Source organism: Sciurus vulgaris, assembly GCF_902686455.1.
Source record: "Sciurus vulgaris genome assembly, chromosome: 3".
Lineage (NCBI taxonomy): Eukaryota > Metazoa > Chordata > Mammalia > Rodentia > Sciuridae > Sciurus > Sciurus vulgaris.
The window spans coordinates 182665136-182685516 of NC_136463.1; the positions used below are offsets into that span (position 1 = coordinate 182665136).

Genomic DNA, 20381 nt, shown 5'->3' on the forward strand with positions numbered 1-20381 from the left:
TAGCAGGCTGCCCAACTTAATGATGTTGAGTTAGCCTAACAAGAGTCTCTGTATTTTTACGGATTTTCACTAGTCTAAATTCTTCCTCTAGAAATGGTTCCTGACATCCAGCAGCCCCTGACACAGCTCCCTCCAGACCCAGCCTCTCCTCTCCTCATACTTCCACCTCCTGTTACTGCTCCCAGTCCTGCGCCACGGCCAGTTGAGATGCCGGTTGTTGGTGCTCCTGGTATGGGCAGTGTTTCTACAGAGCCAGATGATGAAGAGGGTCTCAAACACTTGGAGCAGGTAAAATCATGTTATTTTTTCTCATCTCCTCTCATGCTGCCATAAAAATTAGAAACCCTTAAATGAATATTCAAATATAGAACTTTTGTGCATAAGATTTAAGTGGAATGGAAAAGTTGTTGGCTATTTTGTATTTATTTGTATGAGTAATTGTCTTTCAAATCATTTCATGGTTTTAAGTTTCTGCTATGTAGTAGTCATTATGTGAGGTTATTTTTTGCTCTTCTGAGTTTGCCCTTAGCTGTTTACTTTTCTTTTGTCTTTTTGGACATTAATTGAATGCCAAAAATGGCGAATACAAGCAGCTTTGGATAGGTACCTTGTCATCTGTGTTTTTTGCCTCAAATATAACAGGAACATTAGGAATGTTAAAATCATATTCATGTGTTTAGATTTCCCTAAGATTTTATGTACCACTGATATATAAATGATAGCTTGCCTTTCTGCAAAATAATTTTTCTTTTTTTTAATGCTGGGATACTTAGAGGAACTGCTGAAAGAAGGGAGTGTGGGTCTTAGTAAAACTTTTTTTTTTTTTTTTTTGCGGTGCTGGGGATTGAACCCAGGGCCTTGTGCTTGCAAGGCAAGCACTTTACCGACTGAGCTATCTCCCCAGCCCAGTAAAACTTCTTTAAAAATTTATTTGTAATTGTAGTAATTGAAACTTTTGTTTTATTAAAATCCCTGATTTTAGTTTGTTCTATTTAGAACGGATCAGTGTCTAAAAATCCTTTAAAAGGTTTGTATGGTGCATAAGTTAGATTGTAAGAGAAAAAGAAAAACTTCATTAGTGTATTGATTAGGAACCTGGACTTTGATCTTCCAGTTTGAAATGTTGGGCAAGACTTGACATTCTTTGAGTCTTAGTTTTCCCCTCTGCAAAATGGGGACAGAGTACCTATTTCATGGTATTGTTGGGAAAAATGCTATCTGCTTTTGTTCCTTGCAGGGTCTTTCATAGATCAAGTAGTCCAATAAAAGGGGGGCATTATAACATGGGTAAGTATTGATTTAGGAGCATTTGTTTCCTTGATGTGTTTTCGATTTTCTGTTATTAGCAAGCTGAGAAGATGGTGGCTTATCTCCAGGACAGTGCACTAGATGATGAGAGACTGGCATCAAAACTGCAGGAGCACAGAGCTAAAGGAGTGTCAATTCCATTGATGCATGAAGCAATGCAGAAGTGGTACTACAAAGATCCTCAGGGAGAAATTCAAGGTAAGTTATTCCTTTCTAGTTTAAATGCTGAAGTGTCTGCTGTTACCTCCAAAATATCTTTAGAAGGGGATTTATTTAATGTTAATTTGCATAATAGGAAAGCCATCAGCAGACTTTATTTATATATATGAAAATATATATATGTGAAAATAATTTGAACACAAGGCAGAATATAATGACTAATATAACAGTGGCATAAGTAAAATGCTTAACACTATCTTCGCATCATTATCCCAGCTGGTGAAGTAGTCAGGTAAGTTATGCATTTCTCTTGTGCTTCAGTCTCTTTGACCATCAAAAAGTGATGGCAATGGTGTTGGGGACCTTGAATGTTTTGCCTAAGTGTTCTTGATATAAAGGGTAGAGAACTACTAAAAATGTCTGAGAAAAGATAGTACTATAGTACAAATGAATCCCTTAAAAGATTGTGTGTGGCATATAATTTAGATTGGGAGAGAAAGCTGTTCAGAATATTTGTGGATTCTTTATTTCTGCCTTTGAAATCTTCTAACCTGAAGTTGATTGTTGACTATATCAGTGTCACTTTCAGGATAGTGTTTTAGTGAATTCACCCTGTAAGTTCTTTCCAATGTATTGACTCCCCTTCCACTCTTTCAGTCTTTATCAACTTTATTCTCCTTAATATTATATATTTCTTCCTGGCATTATGTATATTCTCCCTAATATTATATTTTCTTCCTGGCATTATGTATATTTATTTATTGTTCACATCCCACTACAATGTGAGATACCTGAGAAGCTGGGCTTTGAGTATATGTGTTTTGATTTATTTTCAGTTTTTTCACCATTGGATATGATATTGGTTGTGGGTTTTTCACATATGGTATTGTGTTTTTAAAGTAGTATTCCTTTTACTCTTTGTTGGTTGTTCTTTATTGTGAAAGTGTTTTGAATTCTATCAAACACTTCTGCATTAATTGAAATAATATGTGATCCCCATCTTTGTTCTGTAATGTGGTGTATGACACTGATGAATTTTTATATATCCTTGTAATCCAGGAGTAACTTGCACATGACTAGGTGTGTAATCCTTTTTAAATACTGCCAAATATGCTTTGCTATAGTGTTTTTTCAGGATTTTTGTATCAGTATTCATAAAGAATTTTGGTATGCAGTTTTCTTGTGGTGTATTTGTTTGACTTTGAACTTTCAGAGTGAACTCAGAAGCATTCCCTCCTCTTTGACTTTTTTTTTTTTTTTTTTTTTTAAATTTGAGAATTGGTGTTAGTGCAGCCAGCAGGTGCAGGACTTCTCTTTGTCAGGAGAGTTTTGATTACTGAGTCATGATAACTGTCCTTCAACAGATATATGGTTTTCATATATTTTTTTCCCCAATCCTCCTTTTCTCTTTTAGTCCTCTTAACAGTTTTTCACAGAGCAAAGCTTTTTAAATTTTACTGAAGCCCAGTAGATCTTTTATGGATTATTATTTTTGGTGTTAAGTCTAAGAATTCTTTGCCTAGTTTTAGATCTCAAAGATTTTATATTTGTTTTTTAAAGTTTTATGTTTTACATTTAAGTTTATGATCCATTTGAATTGGATTTTTATGTAAGGTATGAGACATACTGTCAAGTTTTGTTTGGTTTGATTTGCTTTTATTGATGGATGTCTGGTTGCTTCAGGACCAAGGTAGTCTGTCCTCTCTTGAATTACTTTCCTTCAACTTTTGTTAGGATTCAGTTGCACACATTTGTGTGGGTCTGTTTCTAGGTTCTATACTGTCTTCTGTTGATCATGTGTCTGTTTCTTCACCAATACTTCTCAGTCTTGATTATTTGTAGTTAAACAGTAAGTCTTGAAATCAGATAGACTGATTCTTCCCAGTTTATTCCTCTTTTTCAAAATTTCTTTTATCTCTTCAGTTCCTTTGTCTTTCCATATAGATTTTAGAATAATCTTTCCTCTCTCTACCAAATATCTTGCTGAGATTTTGATAGCAGTTATGTTAAATCTCCACATAAAGTTGAGAATTGACATCTTTACCACATTGAGCCCTCCAATCCATGAACAGAGTCCATTATCAATTTAGATATCTTTGAGTTCTTTTATCAATATCTTGTAGTTTTCATTTTAGATTCTGCACGTTTTGTTAGATTTACATCTGATTATTTGATTGTAAATGTTATGATTTTAATTGCAGTGTTTTTTATTCATTGCTAGTGTATAGAAATACAGTCATAGCTGGTGTGGTGATCTATTGCCTGTAATCCCAGTGATTCCAGAAGCTGAGGCAGGAAGATTGCAAGTTGAAGACCAGCCTCAGCAGTTTAGCAAGATGCTATCTCAAAATCTAAAAAAAAAAAAAGGGGTGGGGGGATAAGATGCTATCTCAAAATCTGAAAAACAAAAAAGAAGGGGTGACTGGGAGTGTAGCTCAGTGGCTAATTGCCCCTGGGTTCAATCCTGAGGACCCCCCACAAAAACAAAATGCAATTGAACTTTGGGTATTTATTTTATATCCTTTGATCGTGCTGAACTCATTTATTAGTTCAAGGAGATTTTTATTTTCTGTTTTTGGGTTAGTTTTCCAGGTCAGTAGTCATGTCATCTGCAGATGGTGGAAGTTTTTATTTCTTTGTTCTCAGCCCTTTATTCTGTAATGTGGTGTGGTCCTGTGTTCTTCTCTTAGAGGGAACACATTCAATTTTAATAATTAAGTATAATATTAGTCACAGGATTTTTGTAGTATTCTTTATTAAGTTGCAGAAGTACTCTTCCATTCTGTTTTCTAAGTTTTTATCATATGTAGGATCTTATCAAATGGATTTTCTTGTCTGTTTATATGATCATGTGGTTTTCCTTCTTTACCCATTTCATATAGTAGAATTACATTGATTGGTGTTAGAATATCAACAGGCTTTGCATCTTTGGAATAAACTCCTCTTGGTCTTAGTCCTTTGTGTAAATTGCGGATTCTTACTTGCTAATGTTTTGTTAAAAATTTTGTATTTATAATTAGGAAGGATCTTATTTTGTACTTCTTTTGTGTACTTCTTTTTATCTGATTTTGGCATCTGGTTAATATTAACTTTATAAAACAAATTGGGAAGTATCCCCTCCACCTTTATTTTCTGAAAGAGATTGTTTAGAATTGGTATTAATTCTTCTTTAAATGTTCAGTGAAATTCTTCAGTGAAATCATCTGGAGATTTCTTTTTTGGGAATTGTAAAATTACAAATTAATCTGAGTGCAGTGGCACACACCTATAATCTCAGGGACTCTGTAGGCTGAAGCAGGAGAATCACAAATTCCAGGCCAGCCTCAGCAATTTAGCAAGACCCTGTCTCAAAATAAAAGGGTTGGGGATATAGAGTGCCTCTGGGTTTGATCCCTAGTATTGGGCAGGGGGATGTACAAATTCAACTTCTTTAGTCATTATAGAGCTATTTAATTATTTAATCTATTTAATGTGATAGTAGTAGTTTGCACTTTTTGACAAATTGGTCCCATTTATCTAATATACCAAATTTATGTGTGTAGAGCTATTGTTGGTAGCAGTGTGTCTGTCTGTCTCCCTCTCTCTCGCCATGCAAGAGAACTTTATAGGAGAAAAAGTAAGGCTCTTGAAAAGAGCACTCTCATTCTCTCAAGAGAGATTGAGCTTTCTCCCAGCAGAGGAAGACTTACTTTCTTTTTATATCTTCAGTTCCATAATGATAATCTTGCTTCATTCCTGATATTGGTAATTTATGTTTGTTTGTTTTGTCATTGTACCAAATAGGGTTTGTTGTTTGGTCTTGGGTTTTTTTGGTACCAGGGATTGAACCCAGAGGTGCTTAACCACTGAGCTACATCCTCAGCCCTGTTTATTATTTTATTTTGATACAGGCCCTCACTAAATTGCTGAGGCTGGGCTTGAATCTGTGATTCTCCTGCCTCAGTCTCCCAAGTCGCTGGATTTACAGGTGTGCACCACCATGCCCAGCTTTGTACCCAAGTTTTGTCAGTTTTACAGATGTTTTCAAAGAATCAGCTTCTTATTTTATTGATTGTTTTCTATATCATTTTGATTTTAATTTTATTAATTTTTGCTTTTTATTTTTTCCCTTCAGGTTGCTTGGGATTTACTTTGTTCTTTATCTAGGTTCTTGAAGTAGCTTAGATTATTGCTTTGGGACTTTTCCTCTTTGCTAATATGTGCCTTTAATACTATAATTTTTTCTCTCAGCACTTCTTTATCTGTCTCTCACAAAATTTGATATGTGTATTTTCATTTCCATTCTATTCTGTATTTTTTTTTCAATTTCCCTTAAGATTTCCTCTTTTATCCATGGATTGTTTTCAAGTATGTTTTTGGCTTCCAAGTGTTTTGCGATGTCTTTTGTTAGTATCTACCTTGATTCTCTTGCAATCAGAGAACACTGAACAATTTCAGTTTTTAAAAAAGTTTTTGAGATTCATTTTATCGTCCAGAAGATGGTCTATCAGTGTTATATGTTACGTGGAAAAGAATGTATATTTTGCTGTCTTTGGAGTATTCTAAAAACATCAACTCATTTCTGTTGGTTGATTATGTTTTTCTATAATCTTGCTGATTTTTTTGTCTAGTTGTTCCATCAGTTGCAAGTGAAGGGTGTTGTAGTCTTCAGCTTGTTGATTTGAGTCTTTTCAGTTATCTCAGATCCTGCTAAATATATTTTGCAGCTTGGTTGTTTGGGGCGTACACATTTATAATTGCTGCCGGGTATTGGTGAATTAACCCGTTATTGTTACATGTCTCTATCTCTAATAATTTTCTTTGTAAGTGGAACATATATTTAATACACCTAACCTACTGTGATATTCACATCATAATTTAGCAACAAAATATAGTGTCTTGGTTTTTTAACCCTCATGATCTGATGGCTGACTGGGGACTGTTTGGAAGTACAGTTAGTGTAGTATTGTTGAAGTATGGTTTCTACTGGATGTATAGTACATTCACACCACTGCAAAGTGGAAACATTGGAAGTCAAACCATTAAGTTGGGGACTTTCTGTAGTTGGGTCATGTTTCTAGTTGCCTGCTTCTTCATTTCTAGAAGAATTCCAGAGTTTTCAGCTGGGCTTAGCAGGAAGAACAAGGAAAAGTACATCTGCTCCATCTTTCTGCAGTAGAAGTCCCAAAGGCATTGTTTTATTGGTATATACTGATTGTCTAGTTCATATAGCCTGAGTTTAATAAATAATATTGAATGAATTCATTGATGGTTTATTGATCACAGTGCTTTGTTAGTTTTGATGTGTAAAATACTCAGTGATTTCTTATTGTAAAATGTAGAGAACTTTGGTTTATCTTTTCCCAAGGCCAGATTTAATCTTATCTGGGTAAATTATAATTTGTCTTAATTTAATTCTCATTTATAAATATTTTGTCCTACCTTCACTAGTCTTGAAGCATATAAAAATTGGAGAATGTGTTTAGTCCTGAATGTTTATTTTTTCTGTGTTCAAATGATAAAAAGTCCTCCAAATATTAACTCTTTTCAGTTATATCATACTTTTTAAAAATTTAAGAAAATTTTTTAGTTGTAGATGGACACAATACCTTTATTATATTTATTTTATGTGGTGCTGAGGAACCCAGTGTGCCTCATGCATGCTAGGCAAGTGCTTTACCACTGAGCCACAACCCCAACCCTGTATCATATTTTTTTGACAAATGAATTGTTATAGAGATTAAATAAGATAAAGACAATGATGCTACTTATAATAATTAAAGCAGTGCTGTGAATTTGAGATGTATAAAACAGGGTTTTGGCTACAGGTGTAGTTCAGTGGTAGAGAACTTGCCTAGCATGTGCAAGGCCCTGGGGTTTGATCCCCAGCACTGTAAAAAGCAGGGCCAGGGGACTTATTTCAAAATTATGTCTTTTATTTGATTAGTTAGAAGCCTATATGGCACCTTTAGAGGTTAATTATAGTATTATTAAAAAAAAAAAAAAAATCTTTTGCCAGTGTTTGGAGGCTAAGCAGGAGGATCTCAAGTTCAAAGCCAGCCTCAGCAACTTAGTGAGTCCCTAAGCAACTTAGCAAGTCCCTGTCTTAAAAAAAAAAAGGACTGGGGATGTGGCTCAGTGGTTGAACACCTTGAGCATCCTCCCCCACCCCAATCTTTTGAAGATTAGACCTAGGGAATATTTCTTTTGTTTGATTCTGAAAGGAATTCTTACTGCCCTTTTGTTTAATTGGTATTCTTATAGGTCCCTTTAATAATCAGGAGATGGCAGAATGGTTTCAGGCTGGCTACTTTACTATGTCTTTGCTGGTGAAGAGAGCATGTGATGAAAGCTTCCAACCTCTTGGTGATATTATGAAGATGTGGGGAAGAGTCCCCTTCTCTCCCGGCCCAGCTCCCCCTCCTCATATGGTGAGTACCTTCCAGCTCACTTGGAGTACATGTTAGACACAGGAACACTTGGTTCTCTTTGAGACACACCCCAGTGTTATATCTATAAGAAAGGAATGGTAGTTCTTTGAAGGTGATTGAAATGATAATGGGAGACTGAATACTGAGCTATAATGGCCTTTTCAGATCTCTCCCTCCCTCTCTCTCTCTCATGTGCAGTTGTGAAAGAGAATTCTTAGTACCTTTCTAGCAGAGGTAGTTAATAAAGGAAAAACAACAGCTTACCCTGACCTACCTGTGGTCTGCCTCCTTACCTCTCTAAGCTCCTGTTAGAACTTTTACTTCATTCATCTGCTGTGCTTCAGCATACTTAGCTTCTTTTGAGTTTCTTGTGACTGCTAGATTGAATGCACATTCTCCTCCTCTTATCTCTAATTGCCTCTTGTTTTCTGGCTCATAAAATTCTTAAATTTGAGGCTTTCCTTGAAACAAATATCACTGATGCTTCAGGATACTTTGGGGACTTAAATCTTTGGCTGGGGAATCCTTCTTTAAGTTGTTCCAGGCCTCTCCCCAGAGTTCCTTTTGGAGGTTTCTTGATAGTACTTCCTCTCTATCTCTTGGTGGTACCTCCTGACCCTTCCTCACCTTAAGGAATCTTTTATAATTAAGACACCATCTTATTCCACTAGATGGCATTGTTTAGTTTTTAAAGACGCTAGAGCTTTTAGTTAAGGGTTTGGGCAAAAAGAAGAGTTTGAGGTCTTGGATTAATTTTGCTTTCAGATATATATATACAAAATGTGTTTTAGGTTCTTTGCAATTTGTTGTTTCTTTCTCCACCCCTTTACCCCCAGGGGGAGTTGGACCAGGAACGATTGACAAGGCAGCAGGAACTCACAGCCTTGTACCAGATGCAGCACCTCCAGTACCAGCAGTTCTTGATACAGTAAGCAATAATGCAGCATGACATACTGTAGCATTAAATGATCTTTAGATAGTATCTGTTCCCCTTTCTCTCACCTTTATAGCAGAGAGCTACAGGCTTCCATAACCTTTAATAGCCTACTAGTGGCATGCTGACCACTATACATTCTAACTGTAGTCTTATCTTACCTTTTAAATGCCAGACTTTTGCAGAAGATGACACAGTTATAATTTTCAAGGTCTGTATTTATTAAAGGAAGAGGCAATAAATGTTTGAAGAACTTAGTGCCTTCTGAGACTTTCAGTGGCACAGAGACAACATGTAGGTAACCCGGCAGGAAGAAGTTATACTGGTAGGAGTAGGCTGAAATGATAACGATATCACCCAGGTTGCACGTTCCTCTTATAGAAGAAGTAGGGTTTGCTCTGGTATGCAGGTTGTCTAAGTCTGGCCTTGGTGGCCTATCGCTTTTTTATTTTAAATGGGCAAAGTATTGCGGGGTCATAGATCTATCCATTTGTTTACAGTATGTCTGTGTCTGCTTTTGCCTCACAAAGGCAGAATTGAGTAGTGGAACAGAGACTGTATGGCTTGCAAAACTGAAAATATTTACTCTTTGGCCCTGTTCAGATCTAGTGAAAAAAATTTCCAAGTGGAGACATACAAAGTTAATTTTTTTTTTTTTTTTTGGTGGAGGGTGGTTACTGAGGGTGAACTCAGGAGCAGTCAGCCACTGAGCCATATCCCCAGCCCTATTTTGTAGGACTGAATTGCTTAGGGCCTCACTTTTGCTGAGACTGGCTTTTGAACTCGCGATCCTCCTGCCTCAGCCTCCTGAGCCATTGGGATTACAGGCATGTGCCACCTTGTCCAGCTCAAATTTAAGATTTTTTATAGACATGATTTTATTTTTTGCAGAGGGTATTTCATTTGGAAATAGCTGCTAAATCTGTTTTATTTTTCACTTATAATCTGGCAAGGGACTGTTTTCATCTTGAAGGCATTTGACAGTTTTCTGCATTTTGTGGGGTTGTTGTTGCTTTTGGATTTTGCCAGAAACACATCTATGTTCACCAGAAATATGTCATCTATGAGTTTAGTTATTTTTGTAATAAATTACTTTTCTGTGTGACTGTTAATCATCATGAAGAATCATAAAATATATTTGATTGCTATTTCTAATGGTTTTGGGGTGATGATGAACTGAACTTTGTCTTTCAGTGTCTCATTCAAGTCAACTATAAACGTAGGGTCACACTTATTTATTTATTTATTTTTTTAACTTTTTGAAGACAACAATATGCACAGGTTTTGAATCAACAACAAAAAACAACCTTGCCAACCCAGCAACAGCAGCAGTTGGCTCTTCTTCTCCAACAGTTTCAGGCTCTCAAGATGAGGTTGGTGATCATTCCATTATGTTTCACCTTTTGTGTGTGTGTGTGTGTGTGTGTGTGTGTGTGTGTGTGTGTGTACACGTGCATGCATGCACCCATGTGTGCATTCACAGACATGAGAGAGAAGAAAGGAAATTTGGTGTCAGAGTATCAACAGACAACCCATATCTGCATATTGTACATAAAAACAAAATAGTTTTAAAAAGTATGTTAGCTGGACATAAGCATTTGTTTGGTTTTTTTAACTCAGGATACACTTTTGAATAACAACCAAAGAGTAATAAGAACATTATTCCTTGAGAAGCAGCATAATATTATGGAATCTGTAACAAAAAGTCATGGTCTAGGATTTTAATTTTACTTTTATCCATGATAACTCTAAAAATATATTATTAATGTTATGTAGAACCCAAAAACCATTAAGGTAGGTGCAAAGAAAAAGAAATTATGCAGAAAGTATTAGGTTTCTGCTTTTTCACATTATGATTCAGGATATTTACCTTAGCTCCTGAAGATGTGCCAGTTACTGCTCTCAGAACCTTACTGTCCAATTTAATCAAAAGGATTCACATTTCTCCTTTGAACCTTAACCCATCCTATGAAGTAAGCAGTTTGGTGTTCTGTTTTAATGATAGGCAAACTGGGATCCTTTGAGACTACAGGACTTGGCTAACCTAACACATGGAAAACTTCAGAGACAAAAGTGCAGACTTTGTGACTTTTTCATTATAATATGTCACCACTGTGACTTTCGTTGAGATGATCTGGGTTTTTAAAAGACAGTAGTTATAACAGTCATTTAGAAACCAATATTTGCTAATATTATAGAAAATTCCAGAAGTATGATCAGTGTTGCCTCTATTTTTGTTTCTCTGTTTTGTGCCTCTGTTTTGGTAGTTTGCTGACTAAACAACCTGGAAAACCTACAGTAATCCAGAAGTTCCTCTTATTTTTGCAAGTGACAAGAACATGTTAATTTTTTAATTTCCCTTTTGCAGGATATCTGATCAGAACATCATTCCCTCAGTAACTAGGTCTGTGTCAGTGCCAGATACTGGCTCTATCTGGGAACTTCAGCCAGCAGCCTCACAGCCTACAGGTAAACAAAGTGTAGTAAAAATTTATAATTCAGTTTTTTAAAAAATGTTTCAGATTTGTATTCTTTCTGTTTTGAATATTAACAAAAAGTTCCATTATTAATAGATCACAGAGGAAGATTGAAGGTATTAAAAATACACTTTTGGGGCTGGGGTTGTGACTCAGTGGTAGAGTACTTGCCTAACGTGTGCGGCACTGGGTTTGAGTCTTAGCACCACGTATAAATGAATAAAATAAAGGTCCATCAACATCTAAAAATATAAGTATTTTTAAGAGGCCTTCAAAAAATACACTGTTAAGGATTTTTTATGGAAAAGTCTTAATTGCTTTTGGTTTCTTTAATCAAGAGTGAAAAAACATGCACAAGTGAAAATATAAGTAATGGTGATTTCCCCTTTTGAGTTAAGGATGGATGATGTAATTAATATTGTAGATGCTCAGAAATAATAGGGAAGAAAAAAGCATGCTTTGAAATGAATACTTTCCTTCATTCTCTGATATTTTTTGCATCAAATTAGAAAATTTGTTGATAGATTTCTTAAGAAGTCTTGATATTGGTGAAGTAAGTACTTTTTTTTCTTAAGGTCTGATGTCTGCAGAAGTGTGGCAAGTTTGAATAATGAGTAGTTCTTATAAGAGATATGAGTTGGTTGAAAATTCTCAGGAGCCATAAACACTGATGGAGTTTCCTTAGAGCTGTTGAGCTATAAAACTGTAGTTCTAACACTGACCCTGCAGGTTATGATAGTGAAAGGATGGATTGTCCTCCTTCAAAAACTTTCCATGCTATGTGTACCTTATTTTTTTCTTGGAAGTCATTTATAGTTAGGATGTTAAAATATTCTCCAGTGTTTTGGAAACTCTAGGTACCTTGTTAAACAATTTCTTTGGATTTGTGTGCACTCACCAACCTTTGAAAGTCCATTGGCTTTATATAGATGGTATTTAATGGTTTATAAGTTGAGCGTAATGGCAATGTAGGAAATAGAGAATGCTGAAAAGTGGTGTCAGCAAACCTTGTTGGCAGCAGGAAAACTGCCAGAAGGCTTTATCTGTAATTTCCACATATGACCCTGTGCTGCCTTTTAGATCACCCAGTCCAAATGTTAACTTGTGAGACCTCTTCACCTTGCCAGAGACCTCCCCAGCTCCAGCTATAACACACAGACTCTCTTTCTGCAGATGAAATTCATACTGTAATCATTTTTAAATGAATGGTTCAGTGGCATTTAATATCTCCACAATGTGCACCCACCTAAGTCTTGTGGTTGTGTAGCAAGAGACTGTGTGGCTACTGGAAGTCTATGGAGTTGAATCGGACACAATGGGATTGAAGTCTTGGCATACCACCTGCTTGCTATATGCCCTTGGGAGTTTTAAAACTAGTTTATTATCTGTAAAGTTGGGGATATGAACAGATGCCTTTATAGAGCTTTTGCAAGCTTTTACCTTTTGATATCATTTTCCCAATACATGTCCTATACTTACTTTCTAGATGTATTGAAGGATATTGATAGAAACTAGAATCTGCTGGCAGTTCAGTCTACTTAAAAGCAAAACAGACATGTTTGATAGAGCTCATTCAGGCCCAGAAAAGCAGTTTTTTTCATTATGCTCATACATACAAGCTCTGACTTCCCTCGTTTTTCCCTTTGTCTTACAGTTTGGGAAGGCGGAAGTGTATGGGATCTTCCCCTAGAAACCACAACACCAGGCCCCGCCCTGGAACAGCTTCAGCAGCTAGAGAAAGCCAAAGCTGCAAAGGTCTGGAACTCATTCCACCACAGCAGTGCATGCCTTCCAGCTGCAGAACATAAGCATTTCTCTTAATTCACATCTCTCTCTCTTGCTAGCCATACCTTTTCTTTTTAGTTTACTGCTGCTTAGCTGGTATAAGTACATTCATATTATATCCTTTTTGTGTCCTGTTTACAGGACAATATATACAAAACAGCCTCAATATATAATAAAATTAATGAGTGAGTGATAGTTAACATGAATGATCGTGGTCATATGTGTACTTTAGTTACATTTTTCTTAGTATGAGCATTTGATAGAAAGACTGGAAAAAATATCTACTGCATTGTTTATTGAACTCCTGATCTATGGCTTGAGTTCTCACATTGAATCTTCGTAGTCTTTTCCTGGTATCCACAGACATGAAACTGAAAAGCTGGACATTATCATTAGATCCTGTGTTCCAGTCACATTTCTTAGAGGAGCCTAGGAAACTTGAATTTGGGAATTAAAGAGGATATCTGTGCCAACTCCCGTTGCAATTATATAGTGATTTCTAGGTTCTCATGCCTTCAAGTGAGTCTCATTATTATTATACACTTAATGCATTCCTGAGGTAGTAACAGTCTATTTAGAGGGCCCAAGATGCATGATTCGGGTCTTTTCCCCTAAATGAGTGAGAGACCCCATAGTTCATAGGATTCTTGAACGTCTTTTGATTCCTTTGTGCTTTGTTTTGGGAATATAGCTGATGAAAATAGAGTCCTTAGGGGAGTTTTCTGTCCTGTGAGAGATGGGAGGGCACATACTATTAGCACTCTAAGTAGCAGAGTGTGGTCAAGAATATAGGAGTCAGCTACCCAATTTGAGATCAGGAATTGGGTCACATTTCTGATAGTAATACCTGAGTAAATTTCCACTTTAAGAATAGTAAGACTTATCCCAGTTGAAGGGTTTAGGGATGACAGAATACAAGGAGGTGAAACTTAAAATTGCATTTGAGGGACTAGCACCAGTAAAGACTTATAAGTGAGGGAGAAGATGCTGGACTCTGGAGGCAGTGAAGTAATTTGGTCTGACTTAGAGACAGGTGCATCTGAGGAATAAAAGATAAGAGAGGAGACTAAAGAACATGAGGCAGGTCATGAGGATACTTACACATACCATATTAAGGTGTTAGAATTTATTTTTAGAGTGAAGAGTGCTATTAAATCTATATCTAGGAGTGTTTTTTTTATTTTTGATTGGAATTGGATATTGAGCTAGGGAAGGTAGGCAGGGCTAGATGAGGTGAAACTTTGTAATACAGAGACTCTTAGGAACATGGGTGAGGAATGTGAAGGCCTGAACTATAGCTGTGGCAATGGGACTGGAGACTCGGTGCTGGATTTGATTCCTATTTGGGAACTATATGTGATAAAATTTGTTAATCGATAGGTCTTCAAACTTTAAAGAATTGTATGTATCATTTTCCATTCTAGCAGCTTTACACAGTAGCTCTTGAAATTTTGTAGCCACACTGTTAGATCCTATGTCAGAAAATTCTTTGTAGGGAGATTAAATAGCAGACCTGCCACCCCAGGAGAGTTCTGATATTACTCTCATATTGGACACTCTCTGTCTGCAGTGCAGTGTGGAGCAGAGAGGTGGCCAGAATGGAGGAGAGTTCGTTCAGTTTAATTTTTTGGTTCTGGGGATTGAACCCAGGGATGCTTTACCACCAAGCTACATCTCCAGTTCTTGTTTTTTTTTTTTATTTTGAGACAGGGTTTCATTGAGTTGCACAGGCTGGCCTCAAACTTGCGATCCTCCTGCCTCAGCCTCCTGAGTCGCTGGGATTACAAGCGTGTGCCACCACGCCCTGCTTCTTGTGGTTATTGTGGCTCGTCAGAGCTTAGAGTTCATGCAGGGTTTCATCACCCAGTTGCAGCACCAGCAACTGAGTGAATGGCAGTGTCTGCACCTCCCAGCTTCTGCCAGTACTGCTCAGTGCTTTTGGGGTGCTCCTGTGCTTGGTTTCAAGTTTCTGAGAATACTCTCATGTAATCCCAGCTAGAGCAGGAGAGAAGAGAGGCAGAAATGAGGGCAAAACGGGAAGAGGAGGAGCGAAAGAGGCAAGAAGAGCTCCGGAGACAACAGGAGGAAATTCTTCGGAGGCAGCAGGAGGAAGAGAGGAAAAGGCGGGAGGAAGAAGAGCTTGCCCGAAGAAAACAGGTAAATCTCTGGGAACTGTCTTGTTGGAGTAGGGCTTGGGTGATCTGCTCATTTCCATTCCACAGTCAGCAGGGAGGTAGTAACAGAATTGGGATTAAAACTTTAAAAGACTCACCTACCAGTGCCCATGTAAGGACTATACTTCAGTCTTGTTCTTGGAATTCATTTCTTTTCATGATTTCCTGCATTTTATAAATCAATTTAATTTCAGAAGTTCTAACCTTTCTGCTAAAAACATGAGAGAGTAATTTTGGTAAGCAGCATAAGATGTTTTTTAAAAAGTCAAGTGGGTTTTCAAAAAATAAGATCTCAATAACATACACATAACATAAAATGTATAGTCTTGGGGCTGGGGTTGTGGCTCAGTGATAGAGTGCTTGCCTAGCACGTGTGAGGCACTGGGTTTGATTCTCAACATCACATATAAATGAATGAATAAAAAATAAAGATCCATCAACATCTAAAAAATATATATTTTTAAAAAATGTATAGTCTTTAAATGTTCATTTCATGGCATTATATACGCTCATGGTGTTGTGGAACTTTACCATTCTCTGCCTGCTGAGCTACTTCATCTTTACACACTGAAATGCCTTCCGCATTAAATACGGAGTCCCATTCCCAGTTTCCCTCTGTCCCTCATAACCACAGTTCCTCTTTCTCTATGAATTTGACTCCTTTTGATACCGGTAAATGGAAGTACGCATCATTTATCTTTTTTGTGACTGGCTTATTTCATTTAAGGTTTTTCCATGTTGTAGCATATGTCAGAATTTCCTTCCTTTCCAAAATTGTATAATATGTGTAGATACCACCTTCTATTTATCCCTTCATTTGTTGATGGATATTTGGATGACTTTGATATTTTGGCAATTGTGAATATTGTTGCTATGAACATTGATATATAGATACCTGTTTGAGTCCATACTTAAAACTCTTCGCATATATACCCAAAAGAGGATTTGCTGGATCATATGCTAATTTTATTTTCAATTTTTTGAGGGACCACCATGCTGTTTTTCACAACTGCTGTACCATTTTACATTCCTACAACAACACATAAGAATTCCCATATTTCCACATCCTTGTGACACACTCTGGTTTTGTTTTTGTTTTTTGTTTTCTTTCTGAGGGACTTCCTGCTGGGTAGGAAGCCATATCTCATTGTGGTTTTGATTTATATTTCCCTAATGATTGGTGATATTGAGCATCTTTTCACATGATTACTCACTGAAATATACTTTATGAAATTGTTCTTCTCTTTGACTTAGACCTCTGCCCTCTGTTCTTTCCCTTAATGAATCTTTTCTACTCTGTCATGTTTCCAAATAGGGGGAAATAAAAATCAAAACTCCTTACATTTAACTATATATAGCTCTCCCTTGGTATCTGCAGAAGATGGGTTCCAGGACCCCTACAGATCCTGAGATCCCAAATGCTCAGGTCCCTAAGCACATCTTCCTGTGTAGTTTTAGTCATCTCTAGATGACTGACAATACCTAAGGTAATGTAAATATAATGTGAGTAGTTATACTATATTTTAAGGGAATAATGATCAGGGAAAAAGTTTGTATAGACTTAGCGTAGCTACATTTTTTTGTTTTCCAAATGTTTTCATTCTATGGTTTGATAAAACCCACAGATAAAAAGGGCCAGCTATATACTTTTTAAAGTATATATCATTTTTACTTAGTGTTTTATAATTTACCTTTTGACATTAATGAGTCTGTGTCAATATACCTCTACAAAACCACGTTGTCATATTTGCTGGCTATATGAAATTTTTTTATCTTCTGAATTATAATAATTTAGCCAATTCCCCATTGTTGGATATGAGTCTTGTTCCTACCTCTTAACTCATATAAGAGTGTTTGAAAATCCTTGTAGCTAAGTCTTTCCTGAAGTATTGATAACTAGTGAGGCTTAACATTTTCCGTGTTTTTTTTTTTTTTTTTTTTTTCCACTGTATTTCTGTTCATGTGCTTGGTCCATTTTTCTTTTGGGGCTTTTATAGGTATATAGACTCCAATGGGAAGAAACCACTCTGCAGTGACCCCAAAGTCACTGCCTTTGTTGCATGTATCCCACTTTCAAGGCCCTAAGAAGTGCTCTGTGGAGAACAAAAGGATCCATACAAAGATGAGAACTACTTAATTTCTGAGTTATACTGTGTAGCAGTATTAAAAAGCTCTGAGATGTACCACAGTGAAGAGATCCATTTAATTTTTTAGTGCACAATGTTCCCTAAATGACATTGACAGCAGGATGCCTTTCTGTGTTATACTTGCGATATTGGTGGGATTTTTGTTTTCCAGAACATGTTCTGGCACACATGACTTTCTTAGTACTTCTAACTGGAAGAACTTATTCTTACCTCACCAGGAATTTTTTGGTGGCTATGTTGATTTGACCTCTGTGCCTTAAGTTTCCAGCTGATTAAAGAATAGGGGTCGATGGTACCAATGGAGAAAGCAAAGCCTGAGTTCTAATGTAGTCCCTAGGGTTAATCAGTAAATGATGTAGCTAATAGAAAAGCCAGAATAGACATGTATTACAATACATGTATTGGCAGTTTAACTAGTAATATTTTAAATACAACTTTATTTATTCTTACATGCCCACTTCTCCAACTTACATAATACTTCTTATTTTAGATCCTTATTATATACTTACTATATTTACTATTCACAGAGACTTAGCATGTCATCTTTTACTTTCCAAATTACAACATATCCATATGATACCGATAGGTAAATCAAGTTTAACCTTGCTCCCCTACCCTTTTTTTCCTTCAGGAAGAGGCTCTGCGACGCCAGAGGGAACAAGAAATTGCATTAAGGCGACAGCGAGAAGAGGAAGAAAGACAACAGCAAGAAGAAGCTCTTAGACGACTGGAGGAAAGAAGAAGAGAAGAGGAAGAAAGGCGGAAGCAGGAAGAATTGTTACGCAAGCAGGTGGCCAAATGTTTCCTTCTAATTGCTTCTTTGAAGCTAGGAATCAGGATATTAACATAGCCTACCTAAAGCCTTTTCAGGTTGTTGAAAATTACTAAAATAAACCTTGGCTCTTTGTTTTTGTTATCAGTACTGGGGATCAAACCCAGAGGTGCTCTACCTTTGATCTACAGTTTGCCCTTTTGATTTTATTTGTGAAATAGTCTCACTAAGTTATTGAGGCCAGACTTGGACTTGTAATTCTCTCTACTGCCTCTACCTTCCAAGTAGTTGGGATTACAGGTGTGCAACATCATGCCCAGAACCCTAACTGGCTCTTGTTACTTCTGTCTAAATTCCTTTTATCACTAAATGAAAATCTGTTTTCTGGGGTAAAAACAAAATCAGTCTATCTGGGTTTTGCTCACCTATAATGATGAAAAATGTAAAGTTTTTTTTTTTTTTTTTTTTTTTTTAAACAACTTTCAAGTTTATATAAAATAAACAGAATAGTACATCAAATTCCCATAAACCACCCAGCTTCAGTAGTTACTGTACATGGTGTAAGATGATCTGATTTCAGTTGGCATGTGAATATCTAGTTTTCTCAGAACCATTTATTGTAGAAACAGTCCTTTCCTCAGTTGTATGTTCTCAGCATCTTTATCAAAAACCAACCAGCTCTGAATTCATGGATTTATTTTTGTGTTATTCTCTCATTTTCTTGGTGGCATGCTTTGAAACACGTAAGTTTAAAATTTTGATAATGTCCAATTTATCTGTATTTTTCCTTAAATTTTATAGTTTTAGGTGTTATTTTTAGGTATAGATTATTTATATCTGAAGACATATTCTTTTTTAGAGAAATGTTTTTAACATATTTTCCCAGACCGGGCTTCTCTATTTTCTTAGTGACATCTTTGATAAACAGATCACTCCACTACCACCACCACCCCACCCCTGCTCCTTTTTGATGGATAGTGCTGAGAATTGAACCCAGGGCCTTTGCACATACTCTACCACTGAACTACCTCCCTAGCCTACTTTGGTTGGGTTTGTTTAGTTTTGTTTTTCTTGTCTTTCTCAAAAAAAAAAAAAAAGTCTTCACTTGAGAATGTACCCTGCTTTTTTTTTTTCTTCTGAAAACTATATTTAGTTTTACAAGTAAGTCTGTATTGTTTTTTGTGTATGGTATGAGGAATGGGTTGTACCAGCATTATTTTCTATAAAGCATTTCCTTTCTCCATCAAAATTATTTGGTGCCTTTGTCAAAATTGGGTGTATGAATGATTCTTTTTCTGGACTCCTGTGTTCCACAGATCAACTTATCTATTCTTCAATAAGTAATGTACTGATTTTTTTTTTTTTTTATTGGGCATTGATCCCAGGTATGCTTAATCACTGAGCCACATCCCTAGCCGCCCCCCCCCCTTTTTTTTTTTAATTTTGAGATAGGGTCTCCCTAAGTTGCTTAGATCCTAAGTTATTCAAGCTCACCTCAAACTTGTGATTCCTGCTTTCTCAGACTCCCAGGCTGCGGGGATAAGGCCAGCATGCCCAGCTTCATTGATTTGATTACTATAGCTTTCTTGTAAGTCTCGAAGTAATCCAACATGACTTCTGGCTTTGTTCTTTTATTCAGAATTGTTCAACTATCTTTTGCCTTTCATTAAAATTTAAAATCATCTTATTTTCTGTACAAATAAAAGCCTGCTGTGATTGTAAATAGGATTATATTGAATCATTGCAAATTAGAGAGAGTTGGCTTTTTAAGATGTATTGAATCTTTCAGTCAATGAATATGGTATATCTTTTTATTGATGTTTTCCTCTCTCAGTAATATTCTAGAGGTTATGAACAACTTTTGTTAAATTTATTGAACTTTAACAACTTTTGTTAAATTATTAAATAATTTTTATGCTGTTGTTAATGGAATTTAAAAAGTTGTTTTCCAGTTATTTGTTGCTCCTTTATAGGTTGCACTTGTTTTGCCTGTATTGATATTTGTATCCTGAGACTTATTAAAACTCATTCATTGCTTATAGTGTTTTAGGTGATACCTTAGAATTTTCAATTGAACTATTGTCTGATCCAGTAGAAACAGTTTTAATTCTTCCTTTTTCAGTCTTGGGTAGAAGTAAAGTGGACATTGGATGGTCTTGTTTCTAATTTTAGTGAGAAGATATTCAGTGTTTCATCATTAAGTATATTGGAAGTT

General features: G+C 36.2%; 1 protein-coding gene across 6 annotated transcripts in view; it reads left to right on the plus strand.

The window, feature by feature from the left end:
• GIGYF2 (GRB10 interacting GYF protein 2) overlaps positions 1–20381 on the plus strand; it is a 126908-nt gene that overhangs the window by 85677 nt on the left and 20850 nt on the right. For all 6 annotated transcript variants that reach the window (XM_079134825.1, XM_079134828.1, XM_079134827.1 and 3 more), the window contains 9 exons: positions 92–288; positions 1347–1506; positions 7711–7877; positions 8714–8805; positions 10077–10184; positions 11180–11280; positions 12943–13043; positions 15069–15230; positions 18026–18184. In XM_079134825.1, the coding sequence (XP_078990951.1) occupies positions 92–288; positions 1347–1506; positions 7711–7877; positions 8714–8805; positions 10077–10184; positions 11180–11280; positions 12943–13043; positions 15069–15230; positions 18026–18184 (1247 nt within the window). The remainder of the gene's footprint in view (positions 1–91; positions 289–1346; positions 1507–7710; positions 7878–8713; positions 8806–10076; positions 10185–11179; positions 11281–12942; positions 13044–15068; positions 15231–18025; positions 18185–20381) is intronic.